General features: G+C 38.9%; 1 protein-coding gene across 2 annotated transcripts; it reads right to left on the minus strand.

The window, feature by feature from the left end:
* Positions 1-424: 424 nt before the first annotated feature.
* On the minus strand, positions 425-24,225 carry prrt4b (proline rich transmembrane protein 4b). 2 transcript variants are annotated; one of them, XM_008400595.2, is made up of 4 exons: positions 24,095-24,224; positions 16,341-17,857; positions 11,164-11,301; positions 425-5,932 (listed from the first exon to the last, which is right to left on the minus strand). In XM_008400595.2, the coding sequence occupies exons 2-4, from the start codon at positions 17,764-17,766 to the stop codon at positions 3,882-3,884; spliced, it is 3,615 nt and encodes a 1,204-aa protein (XP_008398817.1). In that variant the 5' UTR covers positions 17,767-17,857; positions 24,095-24,224; the 3' UTR covers positions 425-3,881. The 2 variants fall into 2 exon arrangements, with proteins under 2 accessions (XP_008398817.1, XP_008398818.1); XM_008400596.2 differs by lacking the exon at positions 11,164-11,301 and having other exon boundaries at positions 24,095-24,225.
* Positions 24,226-24,644: the final 419 nt, after the last annotated feature.

Here is a 24,644-nt window from a genome sequence, read left to right on the forward strand (position 1 = left end):
TTTTAGGTCATTGCAGATGTATGCTGCTCGTATTACAGCACGTTATTTACTTGGTGTATAGTGCGTTCTTACAATTGACACGTTTGTCATCGTTGTTAATCGAATCGGAATAGTGGGCAGATCGGCAGTGGGGGCTTTTTTTTTCTTCTTCTTTTCCTCTTTGGAAATTCAATCATTCTGAGCCAAATAACCAGTGCCCAATCTCAGTGTTGTTGGTATATTTAACATGGAGGGCACCAAAAGCTAACGAACGTCAGATTTGTTTAGGATGTATAATGGGTCAATCATAAACTCTTAGTCAAAGTGACTTTTTCCTTGTTCGTAATCTGAATATTTATTTTCAGAGAAAAACTCTTTATATTAAACTTGTGGAGTCCTGGCGACTTTGATTTCAGCTGGAAGGTTTTTGATAATGCATGTTTTGTTTTTTCCAATGAGCCAAACGTGGCTGTGTTTCTATTCTGCTTAGATCGCAAACATACTGCCAAGTGTATCTACACTTCTTTTTATTTTATTTTTTGTTTTTAAACCTTGATACCAAAACCGGTGTGGCAGTTAGCTCATCTGTTTTTTTCCCGTCAGGCATGGATTTGTTGCGTTTTTATCCGTTCACCAGAGGTATGCCTTGAAATAGAGATGGACACATGTCGGCTCAGTGAATGGCGACACGTTCTTGCCACACATTTTGTTCGAGTATCTTTGTTCGTCGTTCAGTTTGATGTTGGAGTTAGAAATTGTTCAAAGTGGATATCCTTGCCATACTTTTACCGTACGTTTTTAATTTGTTCTCTAACCCAATGAAGTTTCTCCATCCCACACAAGGTGAACTAACAGTGCTTGCAGCTACAATGACTTTAAAGAAAAATGTACATGACTATAACTGAAGAAAACAAATGCCTTCAATAAGTTTGAAGAAACTGCTGTTCATTTTTCCCAGACTCCCTATTTAAAACAGGTCATTCAGCTGTCCAGAATGTCTTAATTGTGAAGTACTGAGTCCTGTTAGCCCATCTACAAAGCACAACTGACATTTTATTAATGTTTCTCCTCTGTATGAATTCAGTTTTCTGCGATTGTCAACAGAGTGACACATTTTGCAACCAAAAACCAAATGTTCTCTCTTTTTTTTTTTTTGTAAACTGATGGGAAAATCTTCAGTTATTATCCATCAGGGGATTTTGAGGAAGATCACTTTAGGATATGTTTACAGTAAAAACACTCATAAGAGGAAAGTTGCTTTTGCTGTTTTTAATATGTTAAAATAAATAAATAAATACAATACTGTGCATGAGCTCCTGTCTTTCATTTCTTTTCAATCAGATTTAGGTTTAATTTTAAGAAAAAGACGACAAATATTTAACGCTTTATTTCAACTTAAATTAATATGCCAGTCAGGATTGTACAGTGCCGTGAAAAAGTAGATCTCATGTTTTTTTGTCACACAGAAATGTTTTGGTTAATCAAACGAAATGGTTCTGACAAAGACAACCAGAGCAAACTGAGAACCCAGTAATCAAACTTTTAATTTAGTAAAGGAAACTAGCTATCGAAACCAATCTGTGTTAGAACATGAATACGCTGTTGACACAATTCATGATTCACTTTATATTACCCAGACCTCATCCTGATTTCTGTCTTGGGAAATGTGCATTTTGATCAATTTTACTGAGCTAACAGCAGACTGAGCTACTAGCTTAGCCGAACGTGGCCATAAAATAGTCACCCATATTGAAATTAAAAATTTCAAAAAGAGTTTAGGAAAATAATCTGCAGGCTGGTGAGACCAGAGCTCCCCACACAGGGGTGCTACAAGACTGGCTTACAGCGGGTTCCCGAGGGCTGACTGTCTTCGAAGCGCCACGGAGCCGCGACGATGAGCCGAGTTTTCAACCACAGTGGTCGACTTACGCGGAACTCCCTGAAGGGGCCCCATTTCTAGAACCCTCAACTAGCGCAGCTGCGACTCATCAAAAATAGGGAGAGCGGCATTTTCAACGTAAATATACCTTTTTAGTGTTATAAAAAATCCCTACAGAAACTAACACATGTAAGTAAGTAATGTTGACTTAACACATAAACTAATTTAGGCACAGAGCAGGTTAGCATGACCTGCTTCTGTTGGGTAGTGAACTTCCTCAGGTAAAATGCTAAAAGGATAAAAACCAGCTTACCTGGACAATACTTTTTATCTGACTCCAGCAATTTTTAACTCTCAAAGTTACAAAATTCAATTACTGGCAAGAAATTTAGACAACGTACAGTGACTGTGGAAATTGTTTTATCCTACTTTTTGTGCTCTAAGAGGTCTTTTGAGCATCTAACTTTGTTTCCTATATTATGCTGTAAATGTAGCTCTAATAGTCATTACACAGACTTCAACAAATTGTACCCCTCTCTTTTTTAACGATGTTAATTTATTGCCACTGTGTAATTAAATAAAACTCTTAATTATACAACAAAGGCTTTTAAGATTATATTATCCTTGTTGTAAATATTTTCTTTTACCTATGTAGGATTGCTGCAAGTTGCATGCACTAAAGTTGAAGGACGGAACATTGCATCTTGAATTCCAGTGAACTGTAAGTTTGATATCCTCAATTGGAACTGATTATACGGTATAGTTTTATAGTCTTTGTAGCATGCTGTGCTTCTTTGTTTTCCATTTCAGTTCATTCATGACCCACTTCCATCACCATCTACAGCAACGGGGGAGTCCACTTCCAAGTCTAAAGAAATACTTTACTTTGTATTTTCTGCCTCCCTTAACCAGAAGAAGGAACAGCAGCATCCATCTCTCCAAGTGATTGAACAGATATCTGTGAGTTCTCACAATTTCTTTTAAATTCTTAGCATACAGTATATCCTCCAATGATTTTATGTATGTGTAAAATGAGCACTGGTTGAAGTGACACGCTAAGCATTTTTGGCAAGACCCTCAAGAAACTAATCACCTTGCTTACATCCTGTTACCTAGCAATTTCGAATTAAAATTGCTCAAAACAAACAAAAGAAAAAATAATGAAATAAAGTGAAGTTATAAGAATGGAATAGTCAAAGTCTTAACTTTCTGCTAGTTGTTGCAAGCTCTCAATGGAACTTACTGCAACCAAGGTTGTCACAATTATAAGGTTTGCGGTTCAAATACAGGGTGAGATTGGTTTGGAGAGCTTTTTTTTTATGTCATTTGAATAGTGAATTTTATATTTGTATTTTATCGTTACCTAACGTTAAAATTTGTTTGATTATTGTTGGAACATTTATGTGTGGCAAAAAAGCAAAAACTGATGAAATCTGTAAGGGGCTAACACTCTTACAACACTGTATTGAAACAGATGTAAAATATACTGTTAATATGCCAGCAGAGGGCAGTGCTGCACCATACCTCAGAGAAATATGTAGATATGAGATGTTTACGTTTGGGAAAAGAAAAAACATCCAGACTAAGTATTTGTTATAATAACTAAGCTTATGTAGGTTATTACAACAGTAGCAGGTAAGAGCTTATATTTGTCACAGTACAACCTATTGGAATGTTGGAATGCCATAAAAACATTTGTACAAATACCTCCTTATTATATCACCACTTAATAAAAAGTAACTCTTAATTTAACTAGCATCATCTGCTTTTATAAGACATGTAAAATTTACAAACAGTCTCTTGGCTTTTGACAGTCTTGGCACTTAGACTCACGAGAACATTCACTAAATCCTTAAGAAGTCTTATCAAACCTCCTGAAACATTTTTGCAGCTATAGTGTTTAAGAAGTACGTAAAGCTGACATGCACTATCAAATACCATTTAAAATTCCAATCATCTTGCTGCACAAAGCAGACACTCATTTCAGGTCCCTCTTAATAAGAGTATTTTATTAAGAGGGTTTTTATAAATCTATAGTCTCACTGCAGATGCTTAACGAATCCATTTGTCTGCAAACCGTAATAAATTCCTGCTGCACAGATCGATCTGTCTCAGTTGTTGACAGGTTCAGGCTTTCCTGTGAGGCAGCTCCCAGAGCTTGGTAGTGTCTTTGTGGGTTATGGGAGGCCACATGTGAGCCTTCCTGTGGAAGCTGCCTTGTATGTCTCTCTGAACTTGGGCAAAGAACAAGAGAGGAGCCAGCAAGAGAGGCACGGTACAGAGAGCAGGAGGAGGAACTGCTTCTCCAACGTTCAGCTGATGAATTGCTGGAGGATGAGCCCGTGGAAGGAGATGTTGGAGCTCCTTCTGTGGCTGCACCTTGGGACTGGCTGGCGGAAAACTGGAGCTGAGAGGCCATTTCGAGGCAGGATGAGGTTCGATAAAGACTGGAGTCGGTGGAGAGAGGATCACAGGGGCCATTGCTTGGAAGCGTCCAGTGGTTGTTGACAGATGCGTCACTGCAGCAAATAGGTCTAACAGGACTGAAGAGGCTCATGGGAAACAATGCTTCACTGAAGAGTGCTTCGTCTATGCTACGGCGCAAGTTGATTGGTGAAGGGGGTCGCAGGTCTGCAGTGGAGTCGCTTGAAAATGAAGATCCGCCTGAGGGCTCTCTGCCTCGCCCATCCTCAGGTTTTTCTGAACCCAATAACCCTAAGTCCAAGTCGAGATCTCGATATACTAAGGCCCGGTTGCTGTGGTAGAGGAGGTCCAAGCCATTCAGGCTGCTTCCAAGTCTCTCATCCATCAGAGTGTAAAGTGGAAGGCTTTCTGTCTCGCCAAGTCCAACAGTGTCAACAATAGCAAGCTTCTCCTGCTGGCTGAGTGTCCACTGGTAGGTCCCCGGCAGGATGGGGGACTTGGATGCTAGGAGTTCAGTCCAACAACTTCCAGCTGCTGGAAGCTGGTCGGAACAAAAAACTGGTTGAGCAACCACTAAAGCTAAGGTGAGACAGACCCCAAGTTCGCACAGTCTACAGCTAAACTGGAAAGCCCACCAGGGCCAAGGGTAGAATACCTCCTCTCCACCAATAACACCCATAGCGTTAAGCATTGCATAAAACTGCAGTCCTGCACAAGCTAGAGAAAACAATGCTGAAAGACAAACGGTTATAGCTGCACGGTTCCAGTCCCGACTCTCAGCAAATGGGCAGCGGTTGTAGCGTTCAGCTGGCGTTGGAGACGTGTTGTTTAGATGATAGATGTGCTTTGAGTCTGCCCGCACATAGATATAGAAAACAAAATAGGCAGCAGATAGAAATGTTGCTAGTGCCACAAAGGCTCCACGAGAGATCAACGACAGAAAGAGGCACAAAGGGGGCGTTTGGCGGTAGAACTTCAAGAAAGTCACTGGACCAAATGCAGCAGCAAAGTGCAAGACAACGAGACAGGCCAGGAAACAGGGTCTCTGAAAGGCTGAATATGAGAGCTGCATTCTTGAGCGCATTGAGAGGAGAAGAAAAACCAAACCGAAAGCCGCAGTAAGACAGGGAAAAGGTGCTTCAAAGAGCAAGAGCGAGGCCTCTGTGGAGGATATGCGATCCTGGTGGCCATAGGCATCATAAAGAAGGGAGAAGGACCTGGTGCATGCAGCAGCTAGAAGGAACAGGCTGACTAGAGCAAAATAGCCACACCCAGACGGACATCTCAGTGGCAAGCAAAGCAGATTGAGTGCAGAGGCGAGTGTTAGCGCCGCAAAGACTCCGCCTGCACCGTAGACATGGGCCTCCCACGCCAGGCCCCAGGCCGCCATGGCGCTGTTCCAGTCGGTGTATAAGGGCACCAACATGGGTGTAGCTGGGATTAGGAAGGCGTTGGTTGACTGGTTTGTGGCAGTGATATTTTGAGTGGGTTTCATCCTCAGGGAGGTAGTGGCATCCCAGGTGTAGGAGAGGTTGCAGATTCCAGAGCGTTCCTTATTGCAGTCTGGAAGTAAGGTGCTGTCACTGCTTGGTAGGTTAGATGTCCAGTCTTCAGTGTACAGAAGTACTGATGGAGATTCAGAGAGGATACCTGCAGTGACAGATGATGAGACAATTAAATTTACTTTGCATATCTGATAGTATTAATAAAAATTTTATGACAGTCAAAAATTGAGGAGACAGAACAAGAGGATGAATTATTTACAACTCTGGAGGAATCTTCTTTCACAACATTTAGCTAGTTGTAAGAGCAAGAGTGGAAAACAATCTGCTTTGATCCACGCTGCAAAAATAATGCTGCCTGTAATGTGCTAATCCTGGAAAAACTTGTAAGTACACAACTTTAAACTGAGCTAAGCCCAGAAAGTGCGTGCGTGCGTGCGTGCGTGCGTGCGTGCGTGTGGGTGTGGGTGTGTGTGTGTGTGTGTGTCACAACCACAGAGCCACTTTTTCCTGCATTACATAAGCCATCTGGACTTTCCGTGTAACTTACTTATGGATCGTGTTCGTCATGTTTTGGCACTACAAAGAAACTCATTTAGCTTTGAGGATTTGGGAGTAACCATGTCTGTGTGAAATGTGCAGGAAAGCACTCACGGGTCATGTCGTAGTATGTTGACGTGGTTTGAACTGAATGCAAAACCAGTTCATACAGAAAGCATGTCTCTTTTTCAGACGCCACATCACAGAGCTTCACATGTTTATGCTTGTTCTTTTTTATAATAATAATTATTTGGTTGGCTGCTACGGCTGAGCTAGTGCAACCCACAGGGAGAAACAGCATCTGATTTGCACACACAGACTCATTAGTGATCTTGCTGCTGGCTTATCAGAGACAATAACACCTTCATGAACAGCCGGGGACTATAATGGACCCCCAATGATAGAAAGCGGCAGCCAGAATAAACTGACAGCACGGTTAATCACTTCAGAGAAGTGTGAAGCATTATCTTTTTGCAATTCTTTTCATGTCACAAGGATCTTCCTCACACTTTCTAATTTGTGTAAGCAGGTAGCTACACGAGTTTATACAAACTGAGAAAAACATTGGTTATATTCCATTTAGCAATACCTGGAGAATTCATCAAACCTTGTGGTGCCAGTTTAAAACTATAAATGTCCTGGCCCTGGCACCACAAAACCTCAAAAAGTTTCCATATAAATTGAAGTTGTCTTATTTTTTTTTCCAACTCCAACTAAGTTTTTATTCTGGTTTTACGTTTTTTTTTTTGTCTCAGACTCTTCACTTTTGTAAGTTATGTTCTTGTGTTTTTTTCCCAACCTTTTCCCATCTCTTAGTTCAGTGCTGCTGTTTTAATTTTCTTTTAGCCCATGCTGGCAAAAACAGGGGAAACACCCATCGGTGGATCTGGTGCTGCTAAACTTTTTTTGTTTCCCATGTTTTTCAAGTTACATGGTTGTGCAAGTAATTTAGCATGCTTTACATTATTAGTTCAGCTGGTTTTTATGTCTTTTAGAGTAAATGCACGGCTGCTGCTAGTTCTATTATGTTAACAATGTCTGGCTTTGGAGCTGCAGGTGGAGAAAGAAAGGATGAAAAACGCCTTTTATTATTCTTGCAATAAGAGGAAAACATTCTTACCCTCTAATGCATTTTGCCTGCATCACACAAGGCTCATGGGTGTTGTTCAAACAATATGTGATCATCTTGAGGTACGTGGAGAAACGGGACATTCAAGTAACAATATTAAAGGCACTATCTTGTCCTCCTAGTTGCTTAATATGTTTTTAAAACCATTATTTTTCTCTCCTCCTGGCCTGATTCTTGTCTTTATCATTTTTCTTGTTTGTTTTCTGAGCTGAGTGTTGAATAACTGTCCCAGGCTTGGATGAAAATGTCAAGCTTACAGAAATATGACCCCACAGTGAGCCACTAGTGCTTCTGTCAGTGTAATAGAGCAGCTCTACTTCAGAGAGTCTGCTGTTTTGTCCTGAGTTTTGTCATTTCCCCAAGAAGGGCAAAAAACTAATAATCAACCTTTTTTTAAAACAGATTACTTGTGAGCTGATGCACTGATTTAAAAAAAAATTATTTTTTTATTGTCTTATAACTTTGAGAACAAAATGAAGTCATAAAAACTCGCTTTTGTGTGTTTTTACCAAAATCATTGCCATAGCATACCATTGTGTAAGGAATGTAAGGTATAAAATGAGCCTTACAGTCACACTTTTCATTTCAGACAGGAAAAGGATGTTATGCAGTCATTAAATCAGCAAACCAACTGCTTTTTGGTCTGAATAAATTTAAAATATAATGTCTTACAATTTTACAATTTTCAACCAAGTATCCAAACATAGTCGTATAAATATTCAGCTGATTCTTTGAAATGCAACACACTGCACACAGAAGTCTGAGCTAGCCTGAAACAGAACATGGAAAGCACATATAAAGTTAAAATTGTTTTGTGTTGCCAGAATAAAAATGGTCACAGGTGGACAAGAAAAATAAAACTACAATTAAAAGTATGCCATCAAAAATGCATTTGTGGTTGCTTTTTAAAAAAATAGAAATTATGCCTACTACACAGGGTAGCTTACTAGCTTTGCCTCGTGTTGCTAATTAGCAGAGTTGGGATTGAAAGGTCAGCAGTGAGAGGCAGAATCAGGCTACAGGACGTCTTGCTGAATGCTACAGAGGCTCATGTTGAAAGTGCATGCATGATCTCATATTACAATAAAACATGATTACATGAAAACGTTAAGGCAAATTAAAAACCTATGCTTGACTTTTTATCGACATATTTGTCAAATCCTCCAACGATATGTTAGTTATTTTGCCATAGCATTTAGTAGTGGGACGGAAAATTTGGCTGAAGCGTAAAACAAACACGCAACTGTAGGTATTTTAAACATGGGGGCTGCTGATAAAGTAGGTGGGATTGGGAGCATTGTTAGGTCAGTGACTTGTCTAGCCATTTGTTTACTTTTCAGGGCAATGGCTTGGAAGCCAGCGAGTCAGACTGAGTGGAAACAGTGATGGGCGATGAATTAGGCCCATGTTCTTCTTCTTTCTAGTCAGCTGGCGTCACATTTGATCTGCCGGCTTGCTGTGTGGGAGCCTACGGTACACGGACAGATGGGAGCTTGACATTCCACTTCATGCTGCTTGGTTATCTGACACATTCCTGTGTTAACAAGTCTCTCGTGTTGAGCTAAGTTGACACATCAGAAGCAGACGGAAAAGTAACCATGATGGATACCAAGGGAAAGATTATAAATACAGTAGAGAACAGAGAGAGGATGCTTTCATGTAAGCTATCGTATTTAGCAGCCGCAGTTTCATTCATCCAACACGTATTCGAATTAAAGAAAAAGGATAGTTTTCCAGTTTTTTCCCCTAAAACAAAAGAAAAGTGTGACATACACTTCAGTTTTAATGTCGGTTTAGGTGGACGGGTGGCCAGTGGTGTCATACGCTTTTTAGTTTTGGATAACAAGTCTCGATGCAATCTGCTGGGTTTCCTTAGATAAAAACTTAATCTGAATAACTAATTGAGCATACTGTACTATTTGATGACTTGGATCAGTTGGAATGTACTGTATGTATGATTGAACTGAAATTATTTTTTGTAAAGTACCTTGAGATGACATTTGTTGTCAATTGGTGCTATATAAATAAACTCAATTTAATTGGAAAATCTGGATAGCAAAGTGTTAATCATGGCATCTCTGTTACCAAATTCACATGGTTTATTTCATATGAAACCAAACTGAGACTTTTTATTCAAATATTTGATAAAGACTAGTAGTAGAAATGTGGAAAAATCATATTGTGCACATGACTATTCATTTTTCTTTCAGTCACACTTCTAAAGACTGCAATGTCTCACTTGAGGCACCTAACCTATAGCTAAGGAAAAGTAATACACACAAAGTACTCTTTTTGTTGTCAAAGGACTATGAAACCCATTTCAATCTTGTACTGGCTGCAAGTTTATTCTGCCTCATGAAACTAAAGTCTTTATGTAGTTGTAGGCTGTTTGACTTTGTTTTCTGTTAGGTTCACCTCTGGGAAAGCAATTAAACAGGAGCTCTGAGGGAAGTTGGGTTAAACATTATGAGAAGGAGGACAAGTTTACTTCAGGGCAATTGTGAAACAACAGCAACTTCTGAAATAGTTTACTATGCAGTGAAAAGAGACCTGCCGTCAAGAATGCGTATAATAACAAATTTGGTTTATCAGTCTCTCTGGGTATTTTTAGAAAATAAATAGATTCACAGACTTAGAATATTTATCTTTTTTATATATTCCCCCCACTCACTTTTGACCTACTAGGTTAAATGGCACGTTTCTCTTCATTATTAACGTGTGGAAAATTCGACAGGTCTATTTTTGAAAATCACATCACATCATCTGCTATTCTGGGTGAGGTAATGTAGGTTACATCTGCTGCTGTGATCTGGGCCAAAAGTGGATCCATTCAAAAATGTATCTGAACAGAAATAAGTTTCATAATTATGTACATTTACAATCAACCAACACATAAAACAGTTTCATGAGAATATTTTATCATTTGACCTTATGCGAATGTTTCATGGACCTACACTTTTACACTTCGTCCTAGAAACAATAATGAGGATAATGTAACTGTCACTATGATTTAAATTGATATTTGAAATATTCCCTGAAAATACTTCCTCAATTTGCATAGGTATAAAATCGTAGTAAAAGTGAAAGATGGCATGGGGTTGAAGTACAAGGAGATGGTTTTAGTCTTTTATTATTTGCTCATCTAAAGCTGTATTTTATTTGCAGTGTGGGAATGTTTGTTTCTTTAAATCCTGTTCTAGCTGAAGTAACTATCTTTGTGTGTTGTTTTACTAGCAGCAGTGACTCCATTTGTCTCCCAGTCACATCAGATTTCAGAAAGAAATATAGTTTATTTAGAAAAAAATGGCACCCTTTTATGTAATCAGTTAATAAATTAAGTGCTTATTAGTTGTTTTTTTTTTAAATAACAGCTGCTTGTCTTTGAACCAATTACTTTCTTTATATCTGAGAACATTTCTGGGGCGTATTTGTTCAGTGGGTGGGCATCGATCCCTATCTTTTCTGCTCTCTGGTGTCCTCTTAAACAGTCAGCTTGTGTGTGAGCAGCTTTCCTCTCCCACTGGAAGCAATTAATGGTTACAAGGAAATGATGCAGGGTACTTGTCACACTTTTTCAGGTATAGAAGCATGCAGGACGGTTTATATTTAAAAAAAAAAGCAGCAAGCAGTCTTAATTGGTTGAAAATAAATGATTGAACAGGAGTGTTATTTAAAAGAAACTCTGATTTGTCGCTGATGTGTTTTCTTACCTATGTTGTGTGCCGTGGATGTTTTCAGTAGCTCTCCAGATGATGTGGAAGTGTCTGTCAAATGTGTGTCAGCGTCCCCGTCTGTAGTTGAAGTAACCACAGCCTCATCCTCTTCCTTAGTCTCTTTGCCTGGTAGCTCTAGGAAGACACACGCAGTTTCACCTCATAGTGATCTCAGCGTAATTTAATTCTCGAAGCACTGCATCTCTGGAGTAGAGAAGCAGTTTGGTAGACCTGAAGCTTTCCAAAGGATAGCTTAACCATTTCTTCAGTCTGCACACAGCATATCTGAGACTTGACTCTGTAGAAAATGGAACGACTACATTTCTCAACCCAGTTCTGTCAAGAATTGGTCTATCAACCACTTAGTTGCAGGCAGCCATCCATAGAACAGTAGACTGGGCCTTTTGTGGTCCAATTACATTGACATCCTTATGTGGATGGGTGTGTACATCCTGGCTCACTACAAATCTAGACTCTTTTCTGGTGTAAACAGAAGTGGAGAAATATTAGTTTTAGAAGATTTTTCATGACTAAGCAAAATAAAAACTCCCTTCTTTGTATTATGTCTTTGTAACTTTTTATGTTTTCAGCTTTAAATACAAATCCTACCAGGTACAACTGTGTGAAAAGATTTTTAAACCACAGTTTGGTAACTCCCTCGATGAAAATGAGGAAAATAATTATCACTTGTGTATGAAAATACAGACCGGAATAATCTGATGTTGGTCAGTGGTACAATTCCGGTCAGAGGTTTACAAAAACATAAAGATCAACATAAGCATCATTAATTTGGGGAAATTTAATGATTTATTAGGTTTCTATGGGTAAACTTTCTATGCAGCATACAAAATTAATGATTGTTAACAAGAGAGCAAATGGAGAATTGTTTTGTAAAGGCAAGTGTTGTTTCAGGGTTTTGTAAGGACGTAATGTCCAAACCTTAATTAGATGTTAAAAAATGTAAAACATAATTCTTCTTGGTGAAGGTAAACGGAGCAGTGGATTAGCTGTGCAGCTAAAAACAAATAAATAAAAGCTTTTAAAAATTGATGAGAGGGTTACTGCTTTATGTCAACAACACAAGCAGCTCAGTGCAGTTTCTCAGATCTGGTTACAGACAGGATCACATGTGCATGTGACAGGAGATTAAATTATGCATAATAAAATCTGCTGCAAATGGTTTAATGAGAGTAAACATGTGCACAAGCTGACTTAATCCCGTAAGAACAGTCAGGGTCCGGGTTATTAGCTCATCATAGGCAACATTTCTAATGATCGACTGCTTGTACAGAATGCTTAAATAGCAAAAATAAAAACACAAGGGGTTGTAAGGAAAGCTGAAGAAGCTAAATTTCCTCTTTAATTGCTAAGCAGGTCACTCTTTCATGTTGGTGCTGAATTATTACTTTAGCGTCTAATGAGTTTGTGTATAATCTGCTTTTATCATGTCCTAAAGAGGTCAGATAGCTCAGTTCCCTTAACCATTTTCAAATACATGAAAGATTTTATATCCACGATAAGTGTTTGACTTTTTCTGATGCGATGTCACTATAAATTCCTGCGATTCGTTGTTTATACCGGATTGCAGAAATGGGTCATGAAATATCACAGTGCATTAGAAAATTATTAGCAAGCCTTTCTGTGAATTGCAAATCAGTTTTATCATCATAATCATTAACGTTACAAGCACTGAAACAAGGATTTCTGAGCCATCTGTACTGATTTTGGCTCAGCAGTTTTCATGTAATGTTTTAGAGCTCCCAATTATGTTCAACAGAAAGATGATGTTGCTCCCTATTTCATCATGACCAGGATAAGCCTGAGTGAGTTTTCTGAAAGAAAAACACTCACGGGTTTCTTAGAAATACCCTGAGGTTCAATAGACAATAGGTTCAAAAGAAAGCAGAGATTTCTGTCTCTGCAGTAGAGTAGAAACCAGCAGTATGATAATCTAATCGAGAATAACAAACATAAAGAGATGCCCTGCTTTCCCTGTTACATGTCAGTCTGACATGACTGTATAGAAAAACAGGCTAGAATGAACAAAGTATTTCTGTGTTATGATGTATGGGTTAAGATAATTCAGATTTTATTGTTTTTTTTATTGTCTTAATATCTGCTGCTTATATGAAACAAAGTTCTTGATAATCACAATTTTATCTTTCCCCTTTAGATTCCCAAGATTGGATAATTTTGTGCTTTTAGGTATTGAACAACATCTAGAACACAAGGAAATTGTTTCTGGATCACAGCTCTTTATGACTCCATTTAACTCACGTCAGTTTTTATTTCATTGATTAAACAGCATTACCTTTGGCAAAATAAGTCTCAGGTTTTCTATTCCTGCCGTTTAGGGTGGAATTAGCATGTTTGTTTTTATTCTACAACATTTGAAGGGATGATGTTGTGCTGTAGCATTGAAATGAGAAGTAATTTCTATGATGATCTCAGCAGACTCGGAGTTCCACCAGGTGTTTATACGTTGCTTATAACCGCTGGTCTGGAGGAGCTGAGTGGGAAAGACGTAGGAAAAGGTGCTCTATGAGATAGAAGCTCAGCTGCAGCTTTCTGCAGTGGAAATAGGTGGCGCTTTTTAGGAGCTAAGTATTCCTCAGACATTCATGAAAAAAAATCTAAGATTAAAAAATTTAAGTCACTCTGCAGGTATGTTTTTGGTGAGAGAAAAACACAAAAAGTCAATTTTACATAATATCCCACTTTTAAATATATAGGAAGTATAACTTGTAAATTTCATTAGAGAATTTTTGGTTAAAACAGAATTTGGTCAGCCTTAAAAAATGGTTTCTCAAAACTACAAAAATACTTGGCTTTCAATACTTACTTATAGATGCATGGTTACTGATTTATGACATAAACACAGGAAGGAGGTGAGTTTAAACTTCAGTGTCAAAAGCCTACATCCCCAACCTCTGTTTCTTTCCTATTCTCTCCTAATTGTCCTTGTTTGCTTGTGTTGCATGGTGCCTTAATGGATTATCTGACACAGACGCGCAGCATTGCTGTTCGTTTTCATCCCTGACAGCCTCCTCAAGGGCAAGGTCACATAGCAAATGCTCTTTAAAAGCATGAAGAACTACACATTTTTGTGGAGAAGAATCTTAACATCTTCAGACATGAAATTACTCAAATTGCAAAAACTGGTTAGTGTTTATTTTAATCCCCATTAATCTTCAGATACTGTGTGTACATTTATATGTATTTCTTTCTCACACATTTTTTTTTTTTATCTAACCCTCTCCAAGCATCAGTGACCCTGAAGCTGAATTTTATGTCCATGGACCAAAGTGAAAGGGATTTGTGTTTGTAGAAAGATAAAATGACTTTAAAAATGAAAAGGGGTGGGGAGGGAGGGATCTGTCTAAATGGCAAGAAGCCCGTTCACCATCCTAATAGCAACTGGCAAACAGACGGTCCCACAGGAGAGATGGTGGTTTCGCTGAGTGTGCATTCAGAATACTGATACATGAACACAGAAGCCCTCTCCGCCCAGCTGAAACCCCCCTCTCTTTGCTGTTTGCCACAGTATAATGCACAGCTGAAAACAAGAGCAGACATAACAATCGCCACAGACAAAACATTCGGCAGATTCGGCACAGGGTGCGAGATCAGAGTCTGGGATCGCTGCATTCCAACACAGCTGATAAATAAAAGAAAGTTTCACTTTGTACCTCATATAAAAAACACTAGAAATCAGTTCCCAAAGTTGGAAACCATTTGAGCATTGATAATCAGCCTTGACGTATTCAGAAAATCTTAAACTTATACTTTAACAAACTGTAGCTCTACATTAATGAAGTTCAAATCCAATTAGGGTGAGGATAAACATGTGGGTCATTTAGGAATGCCAAGCAGGTTCAAATTATTCCGAAAAGAAAATAGGATGATACAATGTAATAAATTACAGTGTGAAATTAATTAAGATGCCATGGTGTATTTAAGGAATATAATAAGAGACATGGGTTGGATTGGCAGCATAAGGCACTTGACGCTCATGAATCATGATTTCATCAAATGCATACCAAAGCCTCCCTTGCTTGGAATAATCGACTCATGATTTTCTTGCCCAACCTTTGACCCAACATGATGAATGTGTCTGTACTTGCAGGAGGATCTCCTTCTGAAATCTCATTAAACATACAGACACCAGCCTCACACCAGTCATGGGGGATGGGCAGAAAAAAAGGTGTTACTGATTCAATGTCAAACCAGAGACTGCTGAAACATACTCTTCCACTAGATGGTTTTGTTCACCACCTTTTCCTTTTCCTTTTCCGATTGGTAAACTCTGCACATTAGATTGTCTTCTACTTATGGGTTATGCTTTTAAGAAACGCATCGATGGTTAAAGTTGTAGTATGAGGGATAAAGAGTCTTAGAAACAGTGTGGGATGGATTACAGCTGGAAGAAAATTAACATAGGATTTAGGGGAGATGATAAGTAAACAACACATCACCCAAAGTGTCTTTTGTGTCGCCCACAGCGTATTGCTCAAGGAATCCCACTGCTTTATGCTTTATGGATGCTTTGGAAATTTAATAAGGCTGTGTAATTGAGTTTCTGTGTTTCTACAGCAGATATTTTTTTTCCAAAAGCTCTTATAGTGCTGGCAGCTGTCTTTATAAGTTTAATAGACCAATTATTTGACCAGTAAACAACATAATTTCATGTTAAAACCTAATACTCATCTGTGTATCATTTTAAAACTGATTACAGGCTTGTATTTTTGTCCTAACATATAACCTCAGAAATCTGACATTTGCAGACATTTCACATTGAGATTAAAAGGTATTTTGATTATATATTATAATTTTTTTCTTTCTTTCTCTTTAAATTAAGCAATAAAGCTCAATGATCAAGATTATTCATCTGCCAGATTGATTATTGATAGATTTGAGAATGAGAAGATAAGTAGCATATTTTTACTAGACTGATAAGAATTTTGATACACACACAGCATTAATTTGATACACTTTCAGTAGGATTCAGGTTTTATATAAATGTCAATCCTTGTGGCAGAGATATCACTGAAAAAAGCCAAACTATGAGTAGCCTTTCGACAAACATCTATCGAACCCTAAAGACCTGCCTGCACATGATTGATCACATTTATTCAATCAATTCAGGCTCTATGGATTTGCTTAAGTCTGCTTACCTTCTACAATTGGAAAGTTGGGCCTTTGGCTTTGAGTTGTGCTTGGTATGGATTCCACAGCTAAATTACGATCGATCCAGAGGGTGGTAGAGAATACCCGAGGCTGTTGTTCAGCATTTACCATACTCGTCTTAGAGAAGCCCAAGTCCAAATGGCTTTGTGGAGTCTGGATTTCTGCTTTTGTGGTCGCCGCCACTAAATTTGAATCCTTCCTGAGGGTAGAAGAGAAAACTCCTGGCTCTTGTTTGGCATTCATCGTAGTGGACTCAGAGAAGCCCATGTCTAAGTAGTTTTGTGTGTGGTATATTTCTGATGTTGTCCTGACCACTTCTAAGTTATGATCCGTCTTGAGGGCAGCAGGGAATACTTCTGAATGTTGTTCGAAGTTCACTGTACTGGTCTCAGAGAAACCCAGGTCTAAAGGGTTTTGTGTGGGGTTAATGTCTGAGGTTGCGCCTTTCACCGGGGTATGATCTGTCCTTAAATAAGTCGAAGTAACCCCTGGCTGCTGCTCAGTGTTCACCAGACTGATCTCAGACAAGCCCAAGTTCGAGTTACTTTGTGTGGAGGGAATTTCTGATGTTCCTTTAACCGAATGAAGGGCAACACTAACAGATAAATCTTCTTGTTCCCCAACAAAATTACTTTCTGAAATGGCTGGAAGAGTAACAAGCCCCAGAAGGTGTGTGCTGGTTTGAGTAGTCTCCACCAGTCCCGGGTTGGGTGTTGTGGTTCGGACTGTTTTCCATGTCAGGGCAGTGGGAGCTGTAGCTTGTGGTGGGATTGTTGAGGAAATCCTTTCTGTATGAAAGATGGTCTCCCGGTAAACACTATTGGGGAGGGGATTTTCAGTGGCACCTGTGCTAGAAGTCTCCGCTGTCGTGGATCTCCATGGTGTTAGCATATGTGTTGTGTTTTGTTCAGGAGTGTTACTTCTGTGAGGACTGTTTGTGAACAGAGTATTTCTGATGTAGCTGCTTGTGGGAGAAACAAAAGTCTCACTGTTGCTGTGAGCTATGCTGCTGTATGGCAAATCTGATGTCCCAGTGGGAGGTGGCTCAGTTCTTATCTTTGCCACACTCATAAAGAGCCCTTGAGTCAACTTTGTGGTTTGTTGAGATTCCTCAGAATTGCTCCCTTCTCCTGATCCCGCATGGTCTTCAAAGAGACCGATTAGTTCTGTCACCCCTTTGGCAGTTGTAGTTGAGACAGCGTCTTCATTTTTGCCACCTGAGCTCCCAAAAAGGCCAAATGAGGAAAACTTGGGCATGGATGGAAGCCACGAGTAAATGCTAGACTTCTCTTCAGGAGAATTTTTGCTTGATGGTGTCAGTTCCCCAGTGGCCTCTTCGTCGGCCAGAGCTCGGCTGTGAAGTAGCAAATAATACCAGAAGAAGAGAGCCATCGTCCAAAGGAATCGAAGCATGCTGTCGACTTCGAGGCACTGATTGTCACATGTTGTTCTCTATTCTGCTGACCCCTGAGGCGGGGAAGGGCTGGCTTCTCTACTAAATGACCTAAAAGACAAGAACACACAGGACACTTGGTGACACACTTTTCTTCTACAACATTTGGGTTGACTTGACTTGACTTGAAAGAGTTGGCATCAGTTAATTTGTCTTTTTCCAAGGAACACATTTGAAAGAAGAACTTTACTTAGTGGCCCACTTACAGTGATTTAAGTGTTGAAAAGATCAAACTCATGACAACCAAATGTTGAAGGTAGACGGCAGCTAAGAACGTTATGTCACCAGTTCTTAGTAACATAAAACATTTAAATACATGAAGTAATTCAAAGTGCTTTACAGTTAAATAAAAGAAGAAACTTAAAGTGAAAATGCATTCAAGCATAACATGTGCAGGAAGAATGCAAAATTGTGGTGATAAAAAAAACAAGGAAGTGCCAGAAGAGACTACATATTAGTCCTGATGAGAAAAAACAATTAAGTTGGAGGATGTTCAGATTCATCCATATCCATCCATTTATGCAGTTCATATGTAACTGAAAAGCAGCAGTTGAGAGATATTTTCTCTAAACTGGGCTGGAGTACTGAAGAAATGAAGTCTGGCTAGTCAGCTTAAGAATAGGGGGACCTCCTATTCTTTTGTAAAACATTACATGGTTTAAAGTCACCAGCGTGTTGCCTCAGTGAAAAGATTGGAGCACCAAAGGAATTTCCCCTGGGAGAACAACAACCTGTGTGCTTCAGCTGTACTTAACTTCCTCTGAACATACCCAGGCTTTTGGCCTTGTTGTCTTTAAATCTCAGATTTATTCGGTCTCTCAAACAGATAAAGATATTTGTGTGGGAGTGAAAAAAATAACCCATCAATATTCCCAGAAATCTGCAACGATTATGAAGCTCTCTTTCTCTCTGATGCTCTGTCTTTTTCTAAATAATTTTTTTTGCTCTTTCAACCTATTCTTTTTTGATTTGCAACATATGCTTGCAGATTCATGTCATGTTTCTCTAGTGTCTTCAGTTGATTCTTTTCCTTTTCAAAAGCTCATAAATTAGATCATTTATGAGCCAAAAAAGTCTCGGTGGTCAGTAGACTACCTCTTTAACTACCCATTTCTCCCTGTATTTTTACCTCAAGAGACGAACGACACTTTCTTAATAAAAGTCTGAATTCTGACTAACAGAGGGTTAAGCAGAGCTTCCCACACACACTCTACTTTTAGCACTTTGATTGAGCAGCGTGAAGATCAGTTTCCATAGGGGTATTGCTTATTTTTGGTAGTTGTTCGCTGGAGCTTGCAGTGACCAACCTGCACGCTGTTCAGACATGCAGAGATGTGATTGTAGTTGAGTTTGGACTTCAGTCTGTATGTTTGCACACTGTGTACTTATTTGCCCACTTGTACTGTTCTGTAGTTGGTGTAAACACCCACGCGCGCTCTTCCTTCTGGTTTCTTCAGAGATTTTGTCAACAGCTTCTAATACAAATAAACAGCAAAAAGGGAATAGTGTCTTGTAGTAAATTATCTTTTCTCTCCGGTTGCTCCGCCATAAAATATTTATCATTAAAACAGCAGAAGGTATGTATAATTTAGTTTGGCTAACATTCTCACATTTCACTACAGTATCACTTTTATTCATCATCTTAAAGTGAAGGAAAGCTCAGAAAAGGTGAAAAACACTACGCAGGATGGAGTTAGCAAATACTACTCAGGTTTCTTCCATTACATTATGTCACCTAATGTGCATGGAAAGACAGTACCTCCATTTATTTATTTTCTGGGGGCAGTTTCTTTTCACCTCAGCAGGCTTGTCACCTTCCTGCATCTCTGTCATATCTGTACCTCATCAAGTCTTGTGATTTTCTGAATTATTACACCTATAAGACTTGAATTATATATAACTATATGGCAGTAGTAATTTGGGAGCAATATGGCAGTCATTTGCATCCTTGGTGTTTGCATCCTCAGCAGTATTGCCATTCTTTGCGTTATGTTTCGTTATATCCATACCAATTTTCTGAAACATACTCCAGATTCTAAGTTTGACCTTAAATATTGATCAGGAGTGCATACTGGGGGAGTTTTGACTTTAGGGTTAAGAAATTTGTGCAATTAAGAAATTGCACAAACAGACTTGTTTGGGAAAACTGTATGTTACCACTTCATCTTGATATTCAAATTTTGTTCAGTCTGTAATTTTTTTTTTTAAAGCATCTTTAGGCTCCAGGGCTGCTTGTTCATTAATGAATTATTACGACCTGCACAGGCATCAAACATTTTATTCAGAATATGACCACACCTTTAAGGTTTGGTTATATAAGTATTAGATCGCCCTTAGACGCATTCCTGTCACCCTGAAATACTTTTAAAAAAAAAGTCTACCAAATAAAAGAAAACCAGTGATACTAGAAGAAGAAAGTATTCCATCTTGACCAAGCCAAAGCAATTGAGGTTATGGAGTTAAGATATATTGCAGTGTCATCTAATAATGATGAATTGCCTGTCATAAATAATCAGTTTGATTGCCACATCCATCATTTTTAGTAACGAACAAGCAAGTCCGCATAGCTTCCTCATTAGCTACTTACCATCCTTCTTTTTTCAGCAATCACCCACCACATCTGACTCATGCCTGGTTAAGTTGTGGTCATAAATGGAACTAAAGTGTACCAGCTGTCAGTCAGGAAATTAACCACATGCCTTCTGTTATTTTGTTTCCATTTCCATCAGATGGAAGGATGAATCTGATGCTGTGCTGCGTTCGATGAAGCAGAGGTGCACAGAGCAAACAACACAGGCAGCAGAACAGAGCCAAAAACTCAAACCCACCATATTATTATTCTATTGTACCCTTATCAGTGCAAGAGAGAAGCTCAACACTGCAGCAGTCTCTGTCATGTGCATCTTTGTTTGCCAGAGTCTTTCTGTGTGTTTATCAGAATCCCTTATTTGATTCACTTTCTGAGCACAAGCAGCCATCTTGGTCATAATGTGTAGTCTGAACATTTGCTTTTGTTTTACTGATCTGGTGTCAGAATGTTGCCTCTGTAAGTCTTTCACAAATCATAATGCTGCAGTTGGAGTTGCCCTTATTTTAAAGGGGAAAAAAACATGATCACATAGTTAAAATTAGGATGGAAAATGCTGTAAAACCTGAGGTGAAATAGAGAAAGACGATCAAAAGTAGAGCTGTTTGTGTTTTGCTGACTGGCTAAAGCCGAGACTCTACAACCCGTGGAGCCACAAACCGAGATGATCTGACAGTTGCCCATGTCTTTACTTTTTAACAAACCTGCTGTTAGCTGGTCTGTGTATCAGTGACACAGTCCAGTATAATGGAGCAATTCACCTTCCTGCAAATGGCTACTGCTGTGGGTGATAGTTGCCTTTTTTCATGCATGTGTGGGAGTGCGTATTTACAAGCAGTACTTTTTTCACTCTAGTATTATTTCCATGGTTATGTGTAAGTGCTCTTGCATGTGGGCACACATGTTTTTTTTTTTCCCCCCTCATGGTCTTGCATGTTTTTAAGTAAGGCTTTTTTAACGTCACGGTCTTCCATCTAGTGACCTTTTCCAGATGTCAGTTCTGCAAATATTCAATGTGACTGGGTGTTTTAAACCAACAGGGAGGTATTTCATGTCAAGTGAGGGAAGTGTTTTGTTTGAGTACTAAGCATTTATTTGTAAGACAAAATAGTAGAAAATAGCTGTTGTGAGAAAAACACATATACCTAAAAAGTTTTCTGAAGTTCTTTTCAGTTTATCAGACCTAACATATGAAAGACATGATTGTGAATTTGCCCCACTCGATTTTAAACTGTGTTTTGTAAACAGCAACAACATGACGCCCTATTTATTGCTCAGACATTACCATAATCATTGATTAAATCGGACATTCCAGATCCGTTTTGCACTTTAGAATGAGCCATTGTGCTTCCCCCTGAGTAAAATCATTACTACTACTGAGTTATTTTTTTCCCCCACTATGTTTAGAACAAGACTGAAGTGAACTAAAACATGACTTAGGTTCCCCAAGATTTTAAAACAGTTCTCTAAATGAACTTCAACAGCTTTTTAAAAATGATAAATGGAAGCGTTTAAAAATGTATGCAGTATAAAATCAAAATGTACAAATTCCTCCACTTTAGTAGACATACAAAGGAAAATCAAAGTTTTATTATTAACATTCTAAGCTGCTAGTTCAACCTTTGTCTGCTGCTTGTGTTTGCGCTAAGGTCATTTGCCCCTTTTGCCAATTTCTACTCACCACTTCATTTTAAAACATTGCAAGTTTATCCCTCTCTACTGCCAGATTGAACCCAAGTCAAGTTTTCTTCAAGAGATTTTACCTCAGTTGACATTTTTGTTGTGAACAGAACCACTTAAAATGCCATTAGGAGTTTAATTGACACTCAAATCTATCTTTATACGACTCCAGTTCTAAAAATGTCGTGGTGCTTTCTTGAAACAACATTTTATAAAACAAATGACCATAATGATGTTGTGAGGGATGATCATGTTTGGCAGTTATTTACACAGACGTTGATGATTATTAACATGGGATGTGGTGAAGGAAGGAGCCACAAACACAATAATCTTCCTGAGTGAAACGCATGCTGTGAGTGGAATTTGTAAGGCACTTTTAGGACTAATTTGTCTTTTATTCTTAGTACTTTATTTGTTTTTCTTTACATTTGCATATGCTGCCTTGACGTTTTTGAGTCTGAAGTTGTTTTATGGTGGTTAAAATAGGTAACAGATGAACAGTTTGTACCTTTTTACCAAAATTTCAAACATAATTCTGAACTTCTACCTCTTTAAGCTCTCTTACAACAATGTACCCTTTTGTAAAAAGAGGAAATTGGTCCTCTAGACACACCACACTGCATGTTTTAGATGTTCTCCTGCTTAAATAAGCCCAATTCAGATGAATGCAGTTCAGCAAACGCCTGATTATCCACCATCAATTGGAATCAACATTTTTGTTTGTTTCTGTGTGCAACCGTTTACATCTTCCCAAGACTGTAAAATGTATTTAACATTGCCCATGTTTATTATTACTCAACAAAGACTGTAATATGCAGCCTTTAGTTTGATCAAAACCCAGTCTTAATGGGGCTCAAGTTCTAATTATTTAGAATTTTATCTTCCACATCAGAGGTCCCATAATCAACTCATGAGTTGCAGCAGATCCACAGATTGAATTATGCAACCAGCTGCAGTCAATAGTCCCTGGACATTATCGACCTTAATGAAAGCTGCTATCTTGTCGAATAGTAAAAGAAAAAAAAAAAAAAAAGACACTGTTGTCTCTGAAAGGTCTGCATCACAAGTTAGACTCTAACAGGTGACTTAACCACAGTTAGCTATACAGCCCTAACTCCCTGTTTACAAACAAGATTTATTTCTTGTGTTTTCTTGCACGTGCTCTTGCACCTCCAGTTAGCGCATACGAGGTACCATTTGGAGCGAGACGCTAAGCATTTCTTATGAATTAACCCATAATGTATTCTGATACTTTAAAATAAGCTTCCGAACACAGCTTGAGTGCGACATTTATTGATTTGGGTAGTTGCTCGGGTTAATCTAAGCTCTGATGAATGCCCTGAACCTGATTGCTTTAAAGGATGCTCTCCAGCACAGACGTTCCACTGGCCGTCTTTGCCATGGTGACAGCCGAAGCCAAAGACGTTGCGGTAATCTCACAGATTTGAGAACCATTTGGGGGGTTTTTTCTGCTGCGTTTGAAGAAGTGTAGGTTTTGCTCTTGATTGCAAATGGGCAGTTTCTCGTGCGATTCATCTCAGCTAGAATGTTTCCCGTTTCACTGACATCTAAACAGATGCACATGCTTGCAAATATTCCCTGTATGCTGCGCTGAAAATGGGATGAGCAGTCATGGATACACCATAACCATGGATTTACATGCTAATGAAATATGTTACCATGGTTTTTCTCCAGATGTCACACTGAGAGACACTGTCATTAACCTTGTATGACAGCTAATAGAGATGATTTCATCTTTCTAATTTATCATTCTCCAGTTATCAACACACTGGCAATTTTCTTACATTTTTGAGGAAATACAGTTAGTTTGTGTACATCAGATTTTTATTTATTTTTTTTAACCTGCTGTGTTATTGCAGCTATGTTTGTGCTTCAGTATCTACAAGATACAGTATGACTCAAACCCATACGTTCCATATCCTTGAAGACAAGCCTGCTAAATTAAACATCCAGGGTCAAACAGAGACATCTAAGAGGACAAGAGAATGTCAGCTGCTTACCTGCAGACGTATGTAGTAAGATGGAGAATCCACTGCAAGCGGTGCTAGGAAGAGAGTGAGTGTGTTGCAGGCGAGACGGCTTTTTGCGAGCCTCTGTGGGTTCGTCTGTGTGGAATAGAGTTCCAGTCTCCCTCCCTCCCACTTGCTCTCTCGTTTCTCTCTCTCTCTCTTCTCTCTCTTTCTCTCTCTCTCTCTCCCCCTGTTGGTCTCTGTCGCTCTCGCTCACTGCACGGCTCCCCGTTATAATGCCCGCGGTCACACCTCACTGAGCAAATTGTTCATCACCAAAGATCATCCACCACCGTGGACACCGGGGCGCACGGTTAAAACAACGTTGGCTTATGCAAGCAAGCGTTCTGAAAATGAAATGCGAAGCCTTCACAGTCATCCACACATATCCTCAACCTCAAAGCTGCTGACCTTTGCATGCAGTTGTTTTTTTTGTTTGTTTTTTTTTAAAGCATGACATTGAATCAAACAGCACATTCTCACAATATAAACAAGGTAGAGCTAGGTAGATGAAATAGCTTCACACTTCAGAAATGGGGAA

This window comes from Poecilia reticulata, linkage group LG23 (genome assembly GCF_000633615.1).
Source record: "Poecilia reticulata strain Guanapo linkage group LG23, Guppy_female_1.0+MT, whole genome shotgun sequence".
NCBI lineage: Eukaryota > Metazoa > Chordata > Actinopteri > Cyprinodontiformes > Poeciliidae > Poecilia > Poecilia reticulata.

Excerpts from the sequence above, each read along its gene's own strand:
- prrt4b (XM_008400595.2), bottom strand. The coding sequence starts at position 17,766 with ATGCTTCGATTCCTTTGGACGATGGCTCTCTTCTTCTGGTATTATTTG. Across the intron at positions 11,302-16,340 it reads CAACTTTCCAATTGTAGAAG|AGCTACCAGGCAAAGAGACT; the intron begins GTAAGCAGACTT and ends GTGTCTTCCTAG. Across the intron at positions 5,933-11,163 it reads ATCCACGGCACACAACATAG|GTATCCTCTCTGAATCTCCA; the intron begins GTAAGAAAACAC and ends CTGTCACTGCAG.